Here is a 22,321-nt window from a genome sequence, read left to right as displayed (position 1 = left end):
CTGTCTCATTGCTATGTCAGCTGTGATTGACTGATTTCTTTTTTTCTCCTCATCAAGGGTTCTGTTTATCCATATGAGGAATGCCTGATAAATGTGCATGCCTGGTAATATTTAATTAAATAGTACACCTTATTAATTTTACATTGTTGGGTGTTATATACTTTTGTATTCTTATAAATATTCCTCAGTTTTGTTTGGGGATAAGGGTACATTACCTGGAAATAGTTTGATCTTTATAGGTTTTGCTTATAAGCTTTTTAAATCTGGATCAGAGTAGATTTAGAATATGGCTAATACTTCCCCACTACTGAGCAAAATTCTTTCATGTAATCTACCCAACACTCAGTGAATAATGAAGTTTTCCACCCTGCCTTGCTGGAACTGGACCTCTTCTCAGCCCTGTGTGAGTTCTAGAGACTGTGCCTTCTAACCCTGTCAGTGGTTTTTTCTCCAATTCTGTGGAGTTTCCTTACATGCATGTGCTGATCAATACTCAGCTGAAGACTTGAGGGAGACCCTTTGCAGATTTCTGGAGGTCCTTCTCTGTGCAGTTCTATCTTTCCACTACCCTGTTCTGTGAACTTTAGCCAACCTGGCCACACTAGACCTCCAGGCCACTTCTCCACCTGGGCTGCCATTCCTTACATCATCTCTGGTTTTCCAACTTTCTGAGGTCACTGTCCTCCTTGCCTAATGCCCAGTGTCCTAAAAACTCTTATTTAATGTACTGTGTCAGGTGTTTTAGTCATTTCAAGTTGAAAGGTATATTCATCCTCTGATATCTCATCTTGGCCATAAGCACAAAAGAGTGTGATTGGTTTTTTTTTTTTCCATGGCTTAGATTTACTGGTAATACTCGAATTTGTATATTCTGGTGAAATTCTGTTTGGGGTTATTTGGAATGGCACTTTCAATCAACAGCTTCTCTTCCTCAAATTAAAATATCTATAAGCATCTCAGTATTTAGAATTCTAAGACTAAGATCCCAATATATTAAAATATCCACAGTAAGAACAAAACACAGAAACATTTTGCCTACATATTGCCAAGTATCTAAAATGTAGATGTATCCAGCCAGCCTGATGTTTGGTTTCATATAGACCTAACATCGGAATGCTTACTTTTCCTGTCAGCTGTTGGAGTTCAGTATCCGTGAGTACAAACTACAGACAATTCACCATTCCAAAGCTAATCCCTTTCTTCTCTTCAAGCAGCTTTGGAATGTAGCCATACCTGAGCCATGGAAGGTCCATGAGGTTTAAAAATTAGAAATATTTTTCTCTAATTGGAGACTGTAAAGTCATTCTACAAGTGGAAAGTAAATTTTTAATGACAAATCACTTTTAGTTATTTTAAACTTGTTTATATTATTCCTAGCAGGAATATTTTTCTTCTCTGGGGATCATTTTGTCCTTTTCCATTTGGCTTCTACTTTTGAGATAAAGCCATTATCAATAAACCATTTGGGAGGAGAAAAAAGGAAGATGGCTTATCCTATGCAGAAAGCCTTTTGCTCATCTTACCCAAACACGCGTGGACCCAGTAACATACCCCACAGTGAAGTGGCTCAGTATATCTAACACTAACTAAAATCGTTAAGGCTGAGGACATTTTTATTTTGTGTTCTCTCTGTATTAAACATCTTCAATCCTATTATATTACTGTGTTGTCACAACACTGTTATTTATAAGTCACAAGTCTTTCCACTATTCATAAATTATAGTTTGCTGTCAGTTTGTATCAGGAACTGGCCTAGTTTAAGGGGGGAAAAAAAGGATTCTCTATTTTTTTAAATGGTTAAGAGTCTTTCTAAACATCATCAGTTACTTGGTTACTTGACAGACCTCCCTGGTAGTACATGCTCTATTTTTAAACTTTCTTAACATCCAAACTTCATTTTTATTTTTTTATAGCTTCGCAAAAAATACTTCAAAGGATATTTTCAGTGAATTGCATTAAGATGAAGACAAATTTTGTTGTTAAATTTTATTAAAACCTGCACTCTTTATTTTTCATCTTTGAGAGTGGGAAATTATACTTTTTTCTCTCATTTTCTTTATAACATTTGCATGCAGACAACCACACATCTCCAAACTTGGTTTAACTATCCCTGAAGGAAATCTTCATTTACGTTAAAAGAAATGAAAGAGAAAAAATATGGTAAATATGTAATGATGTAGATTTTTTTTTATTTTCTCATGTACATGACAGGATACAATTCAGGCTCTGAAGCTACCTAATAGAAATTCCTTCTAGTCAGGTGGGGGTATGAGGCAAAATCTGGGAAGCAGCAGTCTTAATAAATATACAAGGGACCTGGACACGAGAAAGGAAAAAAAATTAAAATCCAGTTGTCTTGAATTATTTAGCTCGACTATAATTCCTGGATTTTAGAATTTCTGGTTAGATATCCTACCCTAGTGCTGAGAGGCTGTATCACAAAATAACACTCTACGACACACAGGGATTGTATCTTCCCTCACCTTGCCTTCTCAGCCCAACCATTAATACTGGCAATGAAAATTCCCACCCAAAAAATCTAGGAATTTACCCTCAAAATCCACAGTAAGAGAATGTGCTTTTATTTTGACAGTGGAATGTGTCTACCCGAGGTTCCAAATCCAAAGGGTTTGGGTATCTGGCTCCAGTGCCTGGTGGTTTAGGAGACTAACGCAAATGAAAGTCTGCAGTCTGCAGACTCAGGATCAGGATGTCAGAGAAGCATTCTGCCTAAAGAATGTAAAGTCAGGAGCCCCATGAAGGAAGTGCTTTCAGAATGAGGCCTAAGCTTTTCTACCTCTCTGTACTATTTTCCTTTCTTTGTTTTTTTTTTTTTTTCTTCCTAACATTCATACTATACCCTACTGTGGGAAAGGTGAGAAAGGAGACCAAATTAAAGAACATAGCTGTTACTTCCATAGAAGTAAGCGTGCTACCTTTTGTCATATTACCACCTTGGCTTTGTATGGTTTTTGTTGTCTTCTTTACTAATCACTTTTCATATAGTATTGTACCATAATACTTTCTCATTTTATTAAAAAAATCTTAAATTTAATTTTCAAAAGATGTAAAACCTTTCCAACATATGGATACACTATGTATTTAGTTTAGTTTTTTGTTTTTTGGTTGTTGTTTTTTTTTTTTTTTTCTATTCGGGACATTTTGCTTGTTTCTTCCTTTCTATTCTTAAAAACAATGCAGCAACCAACATATTTGTTTAAACTTTTTTCCATGTATTTCTGTATGTATTTATGTTTCTGTCACATATTCTAGAAGCAAAATGACTAGGTCCAAGGATATGAAAATTTTTAAATTTCTCAATATAAATAATCATATTGCTTTGCAGAAAGGTTAAACCCATTGGGGCATCTGGGTGGCTAGCTGGTTAAGTGTCTGACTTCGGCTCAGGTCGTGATCTCACAGCTCATGAGTTTGAGCCCCTCATCAGGCTCTGTGGGTCCTCTGTCCCCTTCTCTCTGCCCCTCCCTCTCAAAAATAAACATTAAATTTTTTTTACAAAAAGGTCAAACCCATTAATATCCCCATCTTCAATATATGAGAATACTTGTTTTTCTATGTCATTATAGCATTAAGAAGTATAACTAGTTTATACTAATATTAGGATAAACACTACCTGGTTGTTATCTTCATTTCTGGTTTTTCATTATTTATAAGGCTACATACTTCATATGTTAAATAGGAATAATTTTCTCTACTGCAAAGTGTGTATGCATGTCACTTGCTCATGTATCTTCTGAGGGTCTAGTGTTTTTCTTACTGAGTTCTATGACCACAATATACACTAAGAATATTAAACATTTCTTATCAAAATGTGTTGCAAATGTTCCAATTTATAATCACGACCATAATGACTTCCACATATACTTTTTTATGTCACGGAATCTATCATACTTTCCGTTCATAGATCTTTACATTGTTTCTTTGCTGTTTGTTCTTTGCAGAACTGCAATCACATGCTAGCTAAAGATAAGGCAGACTGTGACTCAGATTCACTCCTGACACATCAAGGGTTGTTTGTTGTGAACAAAAACTTTGCAGGAAAAGTTCATTAGTAAATGAGTATGTTTCTCCAGTCTAGATAATCTTTAGTGACATGATATATAAACCCTGTTGAAGAGTCTTAACCACACTAATGAATTGTGTCTCAAGTCTACAGCATTGAGCCTGCTCGTTTCCATGATTCATGACATATGGTCAGTATTAAATTGGTAACGTCACTCATCCTGTAATCGTTGGCTTAATACCTCTATCAACAAATATTTGCTGAGCACCTACTCTGAACTAGGTCAGATTGAAGAGCATCCCAGTTTTAAACAAGCGCATGCCCTAACAAAGATTCGATACCTGAATATTTAAGTGAATTGTTATATCGCAAATGTCTCTATGAGCTTAGTCTTCTGCCTCCATTTGTTTGACAATTAGTCATCAGCAATACGGGCCAAATGAGGAGTATAACAGGAGTGAGAAGTTAGGTGCAAGTGTTCATTAGGCAGCATAAACAAAGCTGCAAAATAAAAAGTGGAGTAAATTGGGTTGAGCCTGGAACCAGGATCTGGAAATAAGCTTTCTGAAGTGCATTCAGACTTTTCCTCCCAAAGGCAATACCGACAAGCCTATTTTGACTCATCTTCAAAATAGCCCCTATCATCCTCTTCCAACTGCATTTCTTTAGAATTAAAAACTGGATTTGGATTCAAAACATAATCAAGGACTTTTTCATTGCGAGACAATTTTTAAATCTCCAAGATCTTGAAGAAAGGCAGCCAAGAACCAAGAAACACAAGTATGGAAAAAGTTCCTGTTTTCTGACAAAGAAAGTGAAATGCTATTACTAATCCTGCCACATCCCTCCACTCTCCGCCCCGACTGATTTCTGATGGGCATCTGGTTGGCCATTTTCTGGACTCCTTTATAAGTTTTATTAAGACCAGAACTAGCAGAGTTCCTTGAATAAGGGGACTGACTCAGCCCCATTGTTTCTCAGTAACCTCAGTCAGTGGCTCTTGGCCCAAAAATGTCATGACATTGTCCTGTTCCTAAGCTCCGATGTGAGCTTTCACTCTGTCAGATCATCACAGTTTCTGTAGGTCCCTCTTGTCTGATCTTCATTGTATACTTCCATCTGCAGACCCTTTGCGCCCCATGTCCCCCGCAACCTCAACAGACCGTACGGTTGCTTCTACTCCTCCCTGTTTGCCCGTGTGGTTGCTGAACAAAGTGCTTGCAGAATCAAAGTGATACTGGTAGATCCTCTCTCTTGCTCTCTCTGCCTTTTCTAATCTCCCCTAGTTCTACTGGACTCGATAACTGAAATGATGAGGAAAAATAAAACACCGCTTGAAGAGGGGAAACAAACAAGGTTTGATTCTTCTCTGACCTAGCTGGATCATAACCCAGGATGTGCACTTCCAACAGCAGTAAAGCAAAAATCTTCACCAGGCAAATGGCAAATTACCCTGCAGGGTGGTCTTATGCTTCTGTAGTTTACAGACCAGAACACTCTAGACCGTATGTACAGACTGCTGCATAGTTTACTTAGGATGGGTCAAAAGTCGCCCTTCTGAGTGATACTCCCTTCTAAATGTTCTGAATATTGGAATTCACAGGACTTTTCCCCTTCTCTCCTGCCAGATTAAGTGTGAGACATCACTGGCTGACTGTTGGCCAGACAAAATATGTACTCAAATAGATTATCTGCCCATTATTAAATAATAGAATTCCCTAAATTCTACACTTTAACTATCACAACAACAAATATTTGGCCCTTGCTATATGTTTGGTTCTGGGCTAATCACAGAGAATATGATGGTAAATAAAACATATCCCAACCCCTGAAGAATTCACAGTCAAGTGGAGAAGACAGACTTGTTCTTGGATAATCCAATATAATGCAACACTCATAACAGAAGAACAAAGAAAAAGTATCATTGAAACACTAACTACAAAACATCTTGCTGAAACACTAAATAAGGAAATGACGAACTTCACCTAGGGTGCTGACATATATTCATTAAGCCCTTCATGATCCAGCCACTATATTAGGCCCTGTGGAAATAGAATGGAATACAGCTCCTGTCTTTATGTAGTGTAAATCAAGATGGAGAGACAGGCCTAGAACAAATAAATACATTAGTTAAAGTGCAATTATAAACAGTGGAAAGTGCCATGAGAGAAAAAAACCAAAAACCAAAAACAAAAAAACAGAGTGATATAAAAGGCACTGATAGGGAGAACTAATTAAAATCCAGAAATCAAGGAGGGACTTTTAGAGTAAATGCCATTACAACTAAGGCATAGAGGAGAGTTACTGAGTCATCCTGACTTGCAGTAGACTTGAATTTGGTATTAGCATGTTGGTGATCTTTGTTGCCACAGCATATCATAGCCTATTCTGACTAATGGAGACAGACTGGGAGAACTGATCAGACTCCTTCCCACATTATACTTATTTCCTTGTAAGCATTCTCATTATGTTTTCATGAGTATATTTTATTGCCTATATTTCATGGGAACTTTGTGATTGTTCTTGTTAATTAATAATGTTTTGCCTCTAACCAATGTTCTTACAGCAAATAATAATGACCACTTCAGTAAGTTAATGTGACAAATAGATTAGATCATCAAAATTTATTCTACTCTCTCTTCCTTTCTTCCTTCTTTACTTGCTACCTTTCTTCTTTCCCTAGTTCTCTTTTTTTTCTTTCTGGTCCATTTCTCTTCTTTTCTCCTGCCCACCCTCTGTAAACAATGGATGCTCAATAAATGCTAGTGATTACCTATTAACTGATAAAATAATACCCAAAGTGCTAATATTGGGGCCTTCTTATCTTCTTCCCTTTGTCTTTCTTTTCTCTCTTCTCCCACCCCAGAACCTCTACTCTGGTCTAAGCTAACTCCCTTTGTCCTTCTTCCTTCTCTGATATAATCCAGGGATTCAGCCTAATAGTTTGGAGGAAGGGAGCTATTGAGAGTGAGAGCTTCCACTTCCCAGGCTCCTTTTGTGTTTCCAGACCACATAGTGGGACCTAACCTCATATAAACCTCTTTTCTATAGAAATTCCACTATTATCATAATCATATGATAATCAGGAACAGTCAGGGGAATCACAAAAATCTTTGGCAGAGGGAAATCATACAGCTTAAGAAATCTTATAGGTCTTCAGGCTCATGGTGCCAGCCTGATTTCCTGCATCCCTCTCCAAAGTAGTAACCGGATCCAAGGAATAAGATTTTAAAGTGCACTGAAAAGAAGAAAGAACACACAAACTTTAAGCTAGCAAACTCTGCTGGCACTGCATGGCTAGGATTGCAAATAAGCAAGCTGGTACTAGGTGCTTATCTACTCACATGCTTCTGGGGTCCTCCTTTATTCTTAAATTTACGCAGTGCCTGTCCTTCAACTTTGTCTCTAGTTTTCCTCCCTAGATTCAACTATCATCCTTATCAGCAGAGGGTACTGCTTAATGTTACTCTCCCAAGTCCTCTGCCTGGTATTTCTGGATTGGGACATTTCTTCTAGCTCCATTTACTTCAGGCCAATCCTTAGGAGCCCACCTTAACTCTGACTCTAGTAGACCAGCCCAGGATGGGATTGGACACATACGAAGACCCTATAAATAAATAACTTTTAAAAATGAACAAGATGAAGTGCTTAGTGCAAAAGGCACTTAGTACCTGCTGGAGCTTCCTAGCACTGGCTCATGAGAGCTAATTGTTAGGTTTTGGGGGATTTCGCAAGTCAATTGTTAAACACAATCATCACTAACAATTTAGTTATTTAAACTTGTAGTTAAATAAATTTTATTAAAATAAAGGGAATGCATATGTAGAACTCATCACTTCTCAATTATTTTACTACATTTTCCTATTTTCTATGCTCTTGGGGTTATCTGGATCTAATGTACCTGTATGACAGAAATGTTATATAATGGCATGCCACTGCGCACATCCTTCTAACTCTGCATTCAGGACCCAGGCGTGGTGAGCATTTTCACACCATGGACATCAGCGAATGCTACAAAGAGGTTTTTTTCTCCCATAGAGCAAGCTGTTAAATACTTGATACTATACAACCACAAAACAGTGCCGGTGACTTTCAGATGTGGTTAATAAAGACAAAGGCATGGGGTAGGAGGAATATTTGTAATTACTACCCCGGAATCCATTCTTATACTGTTCCATTCCCAAATAAGACCTTAACATTTTCAGCCATGTCATTTGCATGGTACCTTGCCTTCAGCTGCAGAACCGGGCTCTTATTGTTTTAAGCCCTCTGGCTGATCCCAAACCCCTGACTACAGTCTGGCTTGAGGATGAATTAATGATCCAAATGAAGACAACTATGGTCTCTGAGGCTGATTGGAAGGACCTGCCATTCATAAGCTATCATTGCTACTCTACATAAACAAGGAAGTTTATAGCCCACAAACACACTGGTAGCCATCTTTGAACCACGAATGAAAAAGGCTACCCAAGAATGAATATAAGCTGAGGAAGTAGAACCAAAAGATGGTGAGAGAGAAACTAGATTCTGAACCAGGCATGGACTGAAAATCTAATTACAGGCTTTCTGTAAGTCAGTGAATTCCTTTTTTACTTTAGTCTGATTGGATTAGACTTTCAGTTACTTGCGCCAAATGATGCCTTCCTGATACAAGATCTGGGGTTTATATCTTTAGATGAGGTAATTGTTGGAAAAAGTAACTACTCATAGCCATTCTTACCAAGATTGTCTGTGTATATTTGCCCTAACCAGAGAGAGCAAGCTCTTTGTAGGCTGAAACGTCTCACTGCACATCTTTGAATCTATAGCAAACTTAACACTGTGCCTGCACAGAGTAGTAATAAGTGCTTAATTTAGATTTGCTTAATTGAATTGGTTAGTAAGTCAGGGAGGGATTGTGCAAGAAGTGGAGAGAACCCAAGTAAATTCCTCTTCCCTTCTTTGGCCAAGTGGCCAATTTGAATCCATCTGTTGTCATTTGTGAATGTCCCAGCAAAAAAAAAAAAAAAAAAAAGGAATAAGTAATATGGCTGTCGAGTCCAACAGTCCAGTCTCTCAAATGGAGAAGGTCGTAGCTTTCTCCTGGAATGCAGTGAAAATAAGTCATAGACTTCTTAGTTAGCATAATTGCTAAGAAAACTCCTTTGTCTATGTTTTCACGATGCGAAATATCTGGATAGGAAGTAAAATGTGCACTCAACATGTCTCAAAAAATCTACGCATGTGGCACCACTTTGACAAAATATCCAGTTACTTAACCAGACTTTTCATCGTCTCTCCAAGAGTCTGGACTGTTTATGTCAGAAAGTGATGGCAACAAGTATGACAGTCTGAGAATTGTATGGCACTGTAGCTCTGAATGACACCAGTCCCTTATGACTTGGAGAGGAAGATAAGTACTAACACAGGCAGATCACAGGAGTATTTCAGCTATATTTCAAGGCAGAAAGGAAAGAACTATGAAAATAGGAATTTTGCCTCCACTTTCCCATCCTTTCCCTTTCTTTTCTCCAACCTTATCACTGCCAACGTACAACATATCTTATTTATTTATATTATTTAATTTCTCTCAATTTCCTAGAATGTAAGCTCCACAAGGGCAAGTATTTGTCTCCTTTTTTTCTCACAGCTCTGTTAGCACTATCTAAAATAGACTCTAGGGGTGTCTGGGGGCTCAGTGAGTTGAGCGGCCAACTCCTGATTGTCTGACCCTTGATTTCCACTCAGGTCATGATCTCATGTTTCCTGGGCCTTGTGTTGGGCTCTGCACTCCCTCCCCCTCTTTCTCTGCTCCTCTCCTACTCATGCTCTCTCACTCTCTCTCAAAATAAATAAACATTAAATAGATAGATAAAAAAAAATTTAAAAATAAAATAAACTAGACTCTAGCATATAGTAAATGCTCAATAAATTTTCTTGAACAAATGAGTTAGCCTGATGGATGGCAATTTTCTAATTAACTCAGAGATCATAAAATGGCCTTGTGAAAAAAAATACTTTTTTTTTTTTTCTAAATTAAATGAAAAGACCCTGTGACTTAATGGGTGCTGGTTCTGCTACAATCTAACTTTGTAACTGTAAACAATTTGTTTCCCATTGTGCCCCTAGGTTTCTCCATCTGGAAAATGGAGATAAGAGTGCCAGCCCTACATTCTTCAAAAACTTGTAAGTATCTCAAAAGAGACAATAGTGGTGTTAGGCTAAAGATGCAATGCAGAAGCTTAGCATGGATGGTTTTTCATAAGATTAAACCATCCTCTCAGTGATTCACTTACTTATTAAACCGGCAAAATTCCATTTTCAGCTTTTGTTCCTGTACAGACTAGCAGCTGATTACTGCAATAATCAGTATTCTATATTGCTACTGTTTCCCAAGTATTGCTATTAAAAATTTTACTTAACTAACCATTTCCAAACAAAACTGCCATGTCTTACAAGGCAAATTTGCCTTCAAAGTCACAAACTTTGAAAATGATAATGATAAGCATACTTAACAAATCCAATCTAACTGGTACTTATTTAAAATGTGAAGCAGTATTCCTGCAGGGTAATCACCCTCCCCCCCCCATATGTTAATAGCAAACCGATCTTTCTGTGGTGGGAATTCTATTCACCCTGTTCCCGTTTTCTCCTTCAAGTTAAATTCTATTTTGCAAGGTTTCCCTTCCAGTCTTAAAAAAAAAAAAAAAAAAAAAAAAAAAAAAAAAAAAAGATCCTGTACCTTTAATACAAGAGACCTGGCGAGAGGTTTCTTTCCAAACTTGTTCCCTGGCTTCCAAGTGACGAAACCAGCTGTAATTTGAGAGCAGAGAGATCCTCAGGATATCATTAGCCAAAGGAAAAGCTCCGCATTCCCACCCAGTGCAGAGGTTGAAATAGTATCAGAAGGCCAGAGTCTTTCTCTCCAGCCACAGGCTCCATCTTTCAGGAGCAAGGGGGAACTCGGAGAGAGAGTGGGGCAGCAGAGCCCGCGGCCTGCCAGCGCCCTGGAGGAGGGCTTCCCTCTCCTGCCCTCGATCCCGCTGGATTGACCCGGCTGAGTTCCAGCCTAGAGCGCAGGAGCGCAGAGCCGGGGCGCCTCCTGCGCTACCCAGGCGCTGGTGACAGCCACATGAAGCCTGCTGGGGAGGCGGGGCCAGGGTGCAGCAAGCCGGCGGGGACCGAGGCTGTCGCCGTCTTAGGGAGGCACTGACTGCCAAGGGGACCCCCTCCCCTCCATCGTGCCTGGGCGAACAGTCTTCTCCAGGGGTCCCCTGTCATCCTGCCTATCCAGGATGGTGCTGCTGAAGTTCCTCTGGATGGGTTTCTTCTGCCACCTGTGTCAGGGCTACTTCGATGGCCCTCTCTATCCGGAGATGTCCAATGGGACCCTGCACCACTATTTCGTGCCCGACGGGGACTATGAAGAAAATGATGACCCCGAGAAGTGCCAGCTGCTCTTCAGGGTGAGTGACCACCGGCGCTGCTCCCAGGGGGAGGGGAGCCAGGCCAGCAGTCTGCTGAGCCTCAGCCTTCGGGAGGAGTTCACCGTGCTGGGCCGCCAGGTGGAGGATGCTGGGCGTGTCCTAGAGGGCATCAGCAAGAGCATCTCCTACGACCTGGACGGGGAAGAGAGCTATGGCAAGTACCTGCGGCGGGAGTCCCACCAGATCGGGGACGCCTACTCCAACTCGGACAAGTCCCTCACTGAGCTGGAAAGCAAGTTTAAGCAGGGCCAGGAACAGGACAGCCGGCAAGAGAGCAGGCTCAACGAGGACTTCTTGGGGATGCTGGTCCACACCAGGTCCCTGCTAAAGGAAACACTCGACATCTCTGTGGGGCTCAGGGACAAATACGAGCTGCTGGCCCTCACCATCCGGAGCCATGGGACCCGGCTGGGTCGGCTGAAAAATGATTATCTTAAAGTGTAGGTGTGAGGGCGCGCTGCCTGGGAGAGGGCATCAAATCAGCCCCGTTGTGGAGGGTGGGGACAGAAGCCGGGGCTAACGTCTCCCTTATACTTATTATTTTTTATATCTGGATTTGCACTTGGAGAATCATCTGAAGTGATCTTTAAAAAGAAATAAGCGAGGGCCGAGCTGTTTTGTTTTTGTACATTATTTATGGGATTGCTATTGACTTGTTACTTGGAAAGACCGATTTAAAGCCATGCCTCCCGCCTTTCTTAGAGGACTTTCTAACTCTGCACAGACACCTGTTTCCGCCACGTCTAGAAGGACACGGTTTATGCAGGAGGGAGTGATTAACCTTCCCCATCCTGGAGAAAATACCCAGAGAGCAGAGCACATGGTTCCTTTTCACCTTCAGCCTTCCCTCTTGGGCTTTGAAAGCTGTCAGTTGTCTGAGGTGGTGTGCGGCCTGCCTGCCAGCGAATGCCTGTTTCTCCTCTTTTTCTCTCTTAATTTATTAACCGTGGTCTTCAAGGTTTTGTTTTTAGTTTTTTGGGTTTTTGTGGGGGGTTTTGTAAGAGTATTGGCTGGAAGCTCTATGCAAATAGTCCTTTGCAGGGAGACGTTTGAGGTGCCTCTGTGAGTGTGTGTAAGCTGAAGTGGCCACATTGAGGAAGTGCAAGCTTTGTGGGGGGTACACACTCATGTTGCTAAGCTGACTTGCTGTGTCTCTCACTGCATGCCTGTGTCCTCAGAGCTACAGTCCATTAAAAAAAAAAGTCGATTGTTTGAACACACCCCCAAATGCCTATGTTGTAGCTTACCAATGTATTCGTTCTGGTTTGGGGGTTTTCTTCTGTTTGCTTACTGGAAACTTGTACTTCAAGTAGGGGGGGATTCTAATTCTAATAACTCCTGAACTAAGTTTTATTATTCAGCCAATAAATATGTTCTCGTATAATGCTGGCTTATTTTCTAATTGATATCCATAACTTTTGTATTGCAAAGAGGAGTCAGTGCAAGAGGAAAGAGAAGGGTGGGATTTAAGCCAGTTTACTCAAAGTATGTGATAAAGAAGGGAGAGGGATGGCTATGTAGTTGGCAATCCTCCCTACCCTGGCCACCCTTACCCATGTTCAAAAGAAAACAATCTGGGTCTTGCCAGAAGTTGATCTCTGCTGGTCTGCCTAAAAACTCCAATTTTTCCAGTTTTTTCTGCAGCACCAACTGGAAAAGTTGATGACAAGTCTCATAAGTTTTATGCTCTCAGAATTCAGAGGGAGGATTCCATTCTAAGTTCTAGGAATTGTAATGATGTTTAATAATTATGAAGCCAGGTCTATGTCATTGATCAATGACTTTAAAAGGTGGAAATGCACTTTATTTCATGTCTTTCCCCAGCCCCTCACTCTCATCTTAAATATGCTTTCCGTTCACACACACACACACACACACACACACACAGAAAAATAAATATGTGCATAATCTACTGTTCAACAGTGAACAATTTTTTTTTCTCTCTCATGCACAAAGAATCCAGTTTCCTATTGCAATGATGTTTCCAATACATCCTCCTATTACTCTAGAGGAAACTGAGGCCCAGAAAGCGACTGATCATCAGCTTGTTGTAACAGCTCCAGGTCTCTTAGATTTAAGTACAGAACTTTCCACATTGCTCTTTTCAAGGATGCTGAGCGATGAGAGGGAGTGGTCTGAGACCTGAACCTTTGCATCGCTACCTCATTATTTAAAATAAAAAAGGAAAACACATGGAATAATACTTGAAAGAATCATTTGTAATTTCTTTTCATCACTCAGGGGTCTGCTTTTAGCTGCCTCTGTAGTGGTGTGTGGGGAGAGGGTAAATGATTGTTTAAAAGGGTTTTCTTCTTTATTCTATGAAAGATGAGGGGAAAAAACAGGAAATGACTTTTGGCACTTAAATGATTGTAGTTTGTTGTCACCACACTTAATATCTCAAAACATCCCCATCACTCACTTCCAAGTATCCAAGACTAATCCATAGACACATTAAATGTCATCTCTTCGATTTTCCCGTCTGGGATAGGAGAACAGTAAGCAGGTGATATGGCTGGAAAACTGGTCTCCTGTGCATGCTGATTTCAATCAGTCCCTAAAGGCTGCGTACAGTACTGTGCTAAGGATTTAAAAGGCCCGGATGTAAAGAGTGCTGTCCCCAGTTAGAAATGCCTTCCATGGGCACAGAGAGCGGTGGCACATGTGCTACAAATTTGAAAACCCTGAAACAGATTATGTATGAGCTTCTTTCCAGTGTGAACATTCTATGATTCCTGCAAAACCAGAACGAAATTATCTGACATTGAATCATCCATTCAAGGCTAGATGTACAGCCAGTAATCCCACAGAGTCTTATGTAAATGACCCTAGAGGGCAAATGAGAATTTCCAGGTCGGGGGGAGTGATCTGTCCTTGTTACCAACCCAGAGGCTAGCATCACAAGGCTTTTCCAAATCCTCTTACAGTGGGGAGCCAGCCCCACTTAGACCTTTCCTCCCTACTTCCTTGTTATGCTTATTAGGACCTCCTTAATCTCGAGGTGACACAATCTTTTAAATAGTGCTCCTTTATTTCTTAGACCATGAAATAATACTTTGAGAATCTAAAGAAAACTACATGCTTTCTTCCATGAGAAACCTTACAAAACACCCGTACAACTTAAGATACTCATTATTTTTATAAATGTCAACCATTTCATACGTGTCAGGTACTGAGTGAGGTTGTAGGTAATTCTGGGATATTACAAAGCCTTGGGACTTAATCTAACTGAAACTTCTTAAAAGCCTTGTGGAGTTTTATTTGGAGTAGGAGGAATTTCTTGTTATTGTTATAATTTGTAGTTACTTATAACAAAAACAACAACAAAAAAACAGCTAACTTTTTCTGAGAACTCAATATTATCAGTCAGGGCCTGAGTTACTTCTCTTAATTCTAGCAACAAACTCTGTAAGGGAAGTGTTAGGAGAAAAAGAATTAACCTATGCCAGTGCTTCAAACAGTACTGGACACAGAGTGAATCCTCAATAAATGTTACTTACTATTATTACTGGTATTATTATCTTTGGTTTTCTAAAGGAGGCCCAGAAAGCCTAGGTTATGTTCTCCAGGTGAGAACTGGGTGATGTCTTATATTCTCCACTTATATTCTCACTTTTCAAACTGATGATTATCTAGCGGAACATAGATCAAATAAGAGTGTGGGTGGAGGGTAGGGGTTCACTGGGGCCACCAGGTATCCACTGCAAATGTTGTCCTTATAGGCCAGTCAACCTACATCCTCTAGCAGCTCAGATGTCTGACTGTCGTTGGTCAGAAGCTGAGTGGCTCCCATGTTTACAGAATTCCTTACTGATACTGTCTCTGTGCGATGCATTGCTAAATGCCACTCCTCACCGCTCTCCCAATCAGACCATGTGAAAATTTCCGCATACCTACTTTGAAACATTCCGTAGGTATCTATCCAGAGTCTGTTGATAAAGGACACCAGGCCATGAGAGCCTCTGCAGCAACCAAAGCCACACTCACAGAAGCTGGTGGAAGCCCGCTGGTGGAGGTGTGTTGTGGGAGGCTGTCCCATACTTAACATACTTTCCGTTGCCTTTTAAACTTGTTTATAACTCTGCTAGGGAAATAGGCTCAAAGCTTTCTGAGAGCAGCCTCGAAACTTAGACTGTAAACTATTTTAGCAGGTAATAAAAATGCTCATGAAAACCACTAACAATATGAAATCACCTGAAAGGGTAATATGCTCAAATTTCCTTCGTACATTTTTCAGATGATTATTAAAATCTTCTTGATAAGGAGCAAGAATCGCTTATGAGATAATAAATGCTACCTGTGGCTAATCAGTGTTTTCATATAAAAGGAAAAACAACTGGAGACCTAAGTCTTAGTTAGAATATGCAAATGCATAATGATAACTCACTAATATCAAGAATGAGATTATGCGAATCATCTTCAAGATTTTGGCATTGGGGTTGTCTTTAGGAATACTATCTCCAGAGTAAGGATCCTGATGGATATGTCATTCATCCAACATTTTGAAAGGGCCACTAGATGAGGTACTCAGGATAGAAAATGGAATTTGGCACATGAGGAAAAGGACACCTAAATAAAGAATCAGAACATGGCAGCATATAAGATTGGTATATGTACCAGCTTCTATGGGAGCTTAGCAAGAGTCCAAACTAGAATTAATTGTCTGGGAAATGGAAAGCAGTATAAATAAAATAAGGATTTGGTATGATTACACATTCAAGAGATACAGGGGTTTCATTGTTGCTGTCATTATTGTTATTCTGTTTTTAAGTAACATTTTTCCAACTATACAAGTCATAGCTATTATATTCTAATAACATGCAAACAGCAAAACACAAAGAAGGCCAAATCATTCATATTCTCAAACTCCCCCCAGCATACATGCACTATTTGCATTTTGGTGTACTTATTCTTTCAGTATTTTAAAAAACATATCTTCATTTTCTTTAACAACATTTTTCTTTAGGTGAAAGTGATATTCTAGTAATACATTATTTTGTAGTAAATGTCTTTGTTAGCTATTAAATATGCTCAGTAGCATAGACCTTTTAAAAATGCTTAAATCTCCCCAGTGTGCTTCAGGAAGGAGACATTCTGGATTCTAGATCTTGCCCCACCATGTATTAGCTGTGCAACTTTAAGCATATCCCTTAAATGTTCTGAAATTCCATCCTGTTGTTTGTAAAATGAAGATAATAGCCAATATTTATTAAACAGCTGATATCATTAAATGATAAATATTTAATATTTATTAAATATTAAACAAAATGTTTTCAGTACATTATCTTATACAATCCTCCCAGTGCTATGTTTCAGGCAGATGTTCTATTTTCTTTGGATAGGAGACTGAGACACAAAAATGTTAAGTGACTTACTCAAGGTCTCACAGCCAGACAAGAATGGGGTCAAGGTTCCAATACAGACGGTCTGTCTCCTCTACAGATATAATAACCACGAATGTTGCTTCTACTTTCTGAAGGCAGGACACTAGACACATAATTTCTTAACTCCCTTCCTATTCTAAATGGCCTGTAAAATGAACATTTTCCTTATATGATTTCCTTAGTTAAAAATATACAAACCCAATTTTTCTCAAAGAATTTATTTCTTTGCTTGATTTTAAGTTGGGTGAGGTATCTTCTTATGCGTGCATGTGTTGCTCTGTGATTTTTTGCCTAAGGACAACTGGCTTCTTGCTAAATATTCTATTTTCCAAGAACTTTCCCATGTACTATCATATTTGATAATGCATATTTATAGGTGCTGAACTGGCCAGGACAGTTCATGGTGTTCACCATTTGGTGATGGTCACCATTTGGTAATGGGAGCTCAATGTTCACAGCTAGAAAAGTTATTTAGTCAGGAATGAAGCCAGATATGAGGAATTCTTGTCCAGCCACCACTTACCTTACAGGTATGCCTTTCACTCATCTGTTCATTCATTCAAAATACATTCACTGAGTGCTTTCTTCAGCAGCATGTATGCCAAAATTGGAACAAAATACATTCATTGAATGCCTACTGAGTATCAGGCACTGTTCAGGATACAGCAATCAGACAAAATCCATGCTTTCCTTGATCTGATATTGAAATATGCAAATTGAATGAGTCATTAGGACTCCTTTGGGGGGGTAAGTTATAAGGAATAAACTAAATATATATATAATAGAATGTCAGGCAGTGATATGTACTATTTTAGTTAAGATACTTAAGGAAGATCTCTCTGAGGAAGTAAGAGATATTTGAACAGAGCCTTAAATCTTGAGTAGAAGGCCAAGAATGTACATGTTACAGGAAAGAACGTTCCTGGTAAAAGAACAGTAAGTACAAAGTCCTTCAAGCAGAGACAGTTTTATATGTTTAAGAAGGGGGGGGGTGGAATGGGGCTATAGCAGAGTAAATCAAAGAAAGGATTAAAGAATTTGAAATTAGGAGAAATTAGCAAGGTAATATAGAAATCAGATGGCCATCATAAGAAATTTGGATATTGTTATGATTTTAATGCACAGGAGATCTAAGGAGATGATATATTTGGATAGCATATATATGCATATGTAACTAATATAAATGAGTGTTAATGAATAATATTTGGATTTTACCCAAATTTCAATGATCCAATTTCCATTTGAATTGCAACTCACTGAAGGTCTAAAGAGAGGAGTGATATGATCTGATTTACCCAAAAAAGACACTCTGGGAAAGATTGTCTGTAGGGAAGCAAGAATGGAAGCAGGAGGGCCACTTGGTTAGGTGGCTATGAGGTCATGCTGACGAGAGATGATGGAGGTTTGATCAAATGTGGTAGTGGTGAAGGTGGCAGGAACTGGCCTCAATCTTCTGCATGTCCCATTGTTGCTTTTGTCCAAGAAGAATGTCATCCTTCTCAATCTTCTCAATTCTATAACTCTTTGGCTCCATTTCTTCTCTTCCTCAAACTTTGGATTTGACAGCACTGACTCTCTCAGATTCTTGATCTTCCCTGCCCCCACCAAGGTGGTTGGATATGTAGGAATGGAATTCAGCTGCTCCCCTGGCTACATCAGGAAATATATGGACCCCAGCTGACCCCTGTGACTCAAAGCCCCATCTCTGGCCCGCCAGTCCAAGCCCTGTCTAACCTACTTGATGGGCTGGAATTACACACCAGCAAAGGTGGAGATTTACGCTCAACCACAGGAATGCCTCACATAATAGACTAGTACACAAAAACAACTGTGATTGCACTAAAGCTTAGATATCTATCTTCCCTTTATTAATGATCTCAAGCATCATCATTGCATCTCTGAATTTTTCTTCACAGGAGCTTTAAGTAGATACACTATATCTAAATGTAAAACTTTTCTCTTGAGGCTTTCTGATAACTTCAGAATTTCACATTGCCATGTATTTGGTAAAGGCACAGAGCATCTTGTTTTGACTCTAGGAAGCATTTTCTCAGAAGGCTTATACATTGCACCATTTCCTTTTTTTGCTATTCGTCACACACACACACACACACACACACACACAGAAGATACTTTGTGTGTCAACAGTTTGCTGTTTACAGAGAGGAACCTGACAGTTATGATTAATGAGGTAAAGCCTCCATGCTCCAAGATTGGCAGTAATGGCGAACATTTTCCAGTTGTGAAAAGTTTCCTCCTGCAGGCAGTTAAAGAAACGTGTTTCCTGAACGTCTTGTCTTGCTTTGATCTTTGCCCAGTGCTCATTCCAAGACCAAGCAAATGTGGGCGCTCCACTCAACTTTCAAAATGTATGCTTTGCTGGCAGTCCCACTAAGTCAACCACTAACATTTTCCACATGATTCTACTACAAATTAAATTATAAAGAGCAGAAAACCTAGTGGGTTTGCTTTGCTCTGAGTGATATTTTTGCCTACCCCTAAAGTGTCAGTTTTCTTCTGCCTAGGTTTCCCCCTCCCCCTTGCCTTAGCCAAGCTCCTTCTTTCCTGTTTCTTCCTTTGCTCTCTCTCTCTCTCTCTCTCTCTCTCTCTCTCTTCTTCTTGCTGTTCTTGCTGTTAGGAATGTGGGAAATAGAGGCAGAAAACTGTTTCCCGTAATGCCTCTGCAATTCATTAACTGCAGAATCTAAGCAAATTGTGTAACTCAGTTCTCCCCACTGTACGGTGGGGATTATGACACATAGTTTGCATGGATTTTGTGAAGATTTGATAAGCCCATGTATGGAAAGGAGTTACTATAATCTTCAGCAAAAGTGCCACTAATCCCACACTGTCTGACCATGTGTAGCTCATTGAAGACTGTCTTTTCAGAAGGGGCAACCTTTTGAAAAGGTTGAAATTTTAAAAAAATGTATTTCAAATAAGACTTAGACTTTCTATGTATGTTCCACAAACCAGTATGGACCTTCCTTCCAATTCTAGGCAGGAACCTCCAAAGCCAAAAGGCATTTTCTCCCATTCATGTAAGAGATGCTACTGTACACGTGTTTACACCGCAAACATTCCTTGCTATTTGGGCCAAGAGAATGAATTCTGAAGCAGGAAATAACTTAGAAATCTTACTTATCCTTTCTTTCCAAATGTTAACAGTGCCTTTGCTCTTTGCCTCCAGCATGAGGGTGAGATGCATGAAATGGGAATTTCAGGATACAGGTAGCTAGAGTGAAAGAACTCTCACAACTTGGCAACAGGGCTACAGGTGAGAAACAGTAGGAATATTAATTCTTCTTTTTTAAAATTTTTTAAAACATTTATTTATTTTCATGAGACAGAGAGACACAGAGTGCAAGTGGGGGAAGGGCAGAGAGAGAGAGAGAGACAGAATCCGAAGCAGACTCCAGGCTTTGCGCTGTCAGTGCAGAGCCTGATGCGGAGCTTGAACCCCACTAACCGTGAGATCATGACCTGAGCTGAAGTCAGACACTTAACCGACTAGCCACCTAGGTGCCCTGGAATATTAATTCTTAATATTTATTGAGCACCAATTGCATATTTGGCTCTGGGTACCTTGGAAAAATTCAGTTGTTGGGCCTACAAGAGTGAAGGCGAGATCCCATTTGCGGTGACCTTGATATGGAAAGCGGTAGGGTGAAAACATGAGTCTCTTTACGTAACCCCAGACTCTGTCTGTGTGATTTGCTGTCCCCAACTGCCTGGTAGGCCTCTAGAGTCTCCAGGTCATGGGCTTGCCGGTGCTGGTAGACTGGAATGATCCAAGCCTTAGTTTCGCCCACACATTTAAGTGGGCTTCAGTGGGAGTAGCTGGGGAACATCTGTAGTTTTGAAGACTTTATAAAGTAAGAAGGCAGCTCAGTAATTCTCTAACTTGCCTGCTCCTTCCCTTGCAACCTCTACCCAGGCTGCAAGGGAAGGGGCCTTGGCTCAGCTGAACAAGGACTCAGGATAGGGCACGGTGACCCCTGCAACTCATGCCCAGCAAAGACTTGAATCTACATCCTCTTCAATATGAAAGCAGACGTGTTGGCCCAGTGATACATGCATATAATGAGCAATACATATAGGGAGTGAATAAGCAATATTGCTTTCCTAATTAGAGGCATTTTGGTCACTTGGAAAACTTCAGAAGTATAATGATTTTTAACTGTTTGGCTCAAAGAAAAACTCATTCAGGCTTAGAAATTGGCAAAGGCCAGACTAATGATAAATACGTATCCCACAATCACATTTTCCATAGACCCTATAATTTCCGAGAGTTTCACCATAAAAACAATCACAGTGAAAAATCTGGACTGACAGTTCACAATAACGACGTAATATTAACAGGATGTCAGAGTTTACAGGGCTTTCCCATTTCCTCTGTAAAAACCTTACCATTACCAAACATGTAGCCATCACTTTGATTTTCAACCATTATTAAAAAACTATTTTTCCAAGGGACTGTTCATTCATTTTGTATTCATTCAACAAATATTTATTGGGTACATAGTATGTGCAATCACTGAACTAGATTCAGAGGGTGATAATTGCAATAATAATGGTACTGGCAATGAAACAATAGACAATATTTTTACACTCCTTACCACGTGTCCAGCACACTATTCTGAAAGTGTCACATATATTTAACACAGGTAATCTTTGCAACAACCATTCACAAGTATTGCTTGTAAACTGCTCAGCTACCTCTCTAGAATGTCACCTGATGCCTAAGCCAACTCTTTTTGTTGTCTCTTCCCAGATCTCCAGCCTTGCCAAAGTCCCTTCTCTGACTACCAGTCTCTTCTGAGCTGTTCTATCTATTAGGTTTCTCTAAGGGAAACCTAATTCTGGAAGTACCAGGAGGTCTTTAAGTCAGGAGTTCAGGAACAGTTGGAGAAAGTTTTTCCTCAGTGACCAAGGAGCTAAATAAAACAAACTTTGGATTTAACTGAGAAAGAAATGAGAGAAAATTAGCAAGAGAGAACCTTGACCCCAGGCTCAAGTTTCCAGGATTGAGCCAGCCAACCTGAGAGTGAAACCCAAGATTTCAATATTATGTTAACCTCTGTCAGGTTAAAATAGTAATAAACTGTACTTGTAATTATATTCTTACATATAGTTTTGGCCCTGAGAGCTGAGAACATCAGAGCTAGAAATAACCTTCACCAATGGAGAATCTGAAGTCTAAACAGGTGAAGAAACCTATTCTGGGTCATATAAATTCATGGTATTAAGGCCAAGATGTCATAGAATCACAGCCCAGAGGGCCAAGCTCAATACTCACCAGGTCATCAGCTGCTTGAATCTTCCCTATAATATTACAGCCTTTCCAAGTGATTATAGAGCCCACGCTTGCACTTCTCAAATTATGGGGCACTCCCTTCTCTCTGTAGGACTGCATTCATCGGTTGGAGAGTTTCAGCTCTTAGGAA

The 22,321-nt window shown here is 39.8% G+C and overlaps 1 protein-coding gene across 1 annotated transcript; it reads left to right on the top strand.

Annotated features, from left to right (window-relative positions):
- Positions 1-10,846: 10,846 nt before the first annotated feature.
- FIBIN (fin bud initiation factor homolog) lies at positions 10,847-12,874 on the top strand. The gene has a single exon (XM_019456565.2). The coding sequence runs from the start codon at positions 11,299-11,301 to the stop codon at positions 11,932-11,934; it is 636 nt and encodes a 211-aa protein (XP_019312110.1). The 5' UTR covers positions 10,847-11,298; the 3' UTR covers positions 11,935-12,874.
- The last annotated feature ends 9,447 nt before the right edge of the window (positions 12,875-22,321 follow it).

This window comes from Panthera pardus, unplaced genomic scaffold (assembly GCF_024362965.1).
Source record: "Panthera pardus isolate Hobbes unplaced genomic scaffold, ASM2436296v1 HiC_scaffold_12, whole genome shotgun sequence".
NCBI classification, from domain to species: Eukaryota; Metazoa; Chordata; class Mammalia; order Carnivora; family Felidae; genus Panthera; species Panthera pardus.
The sequence above is the reverse complement of the archived record's forward strand: the minus strand, read 5'-3'. Positions and strand labels throughout refer to the sequence as shown.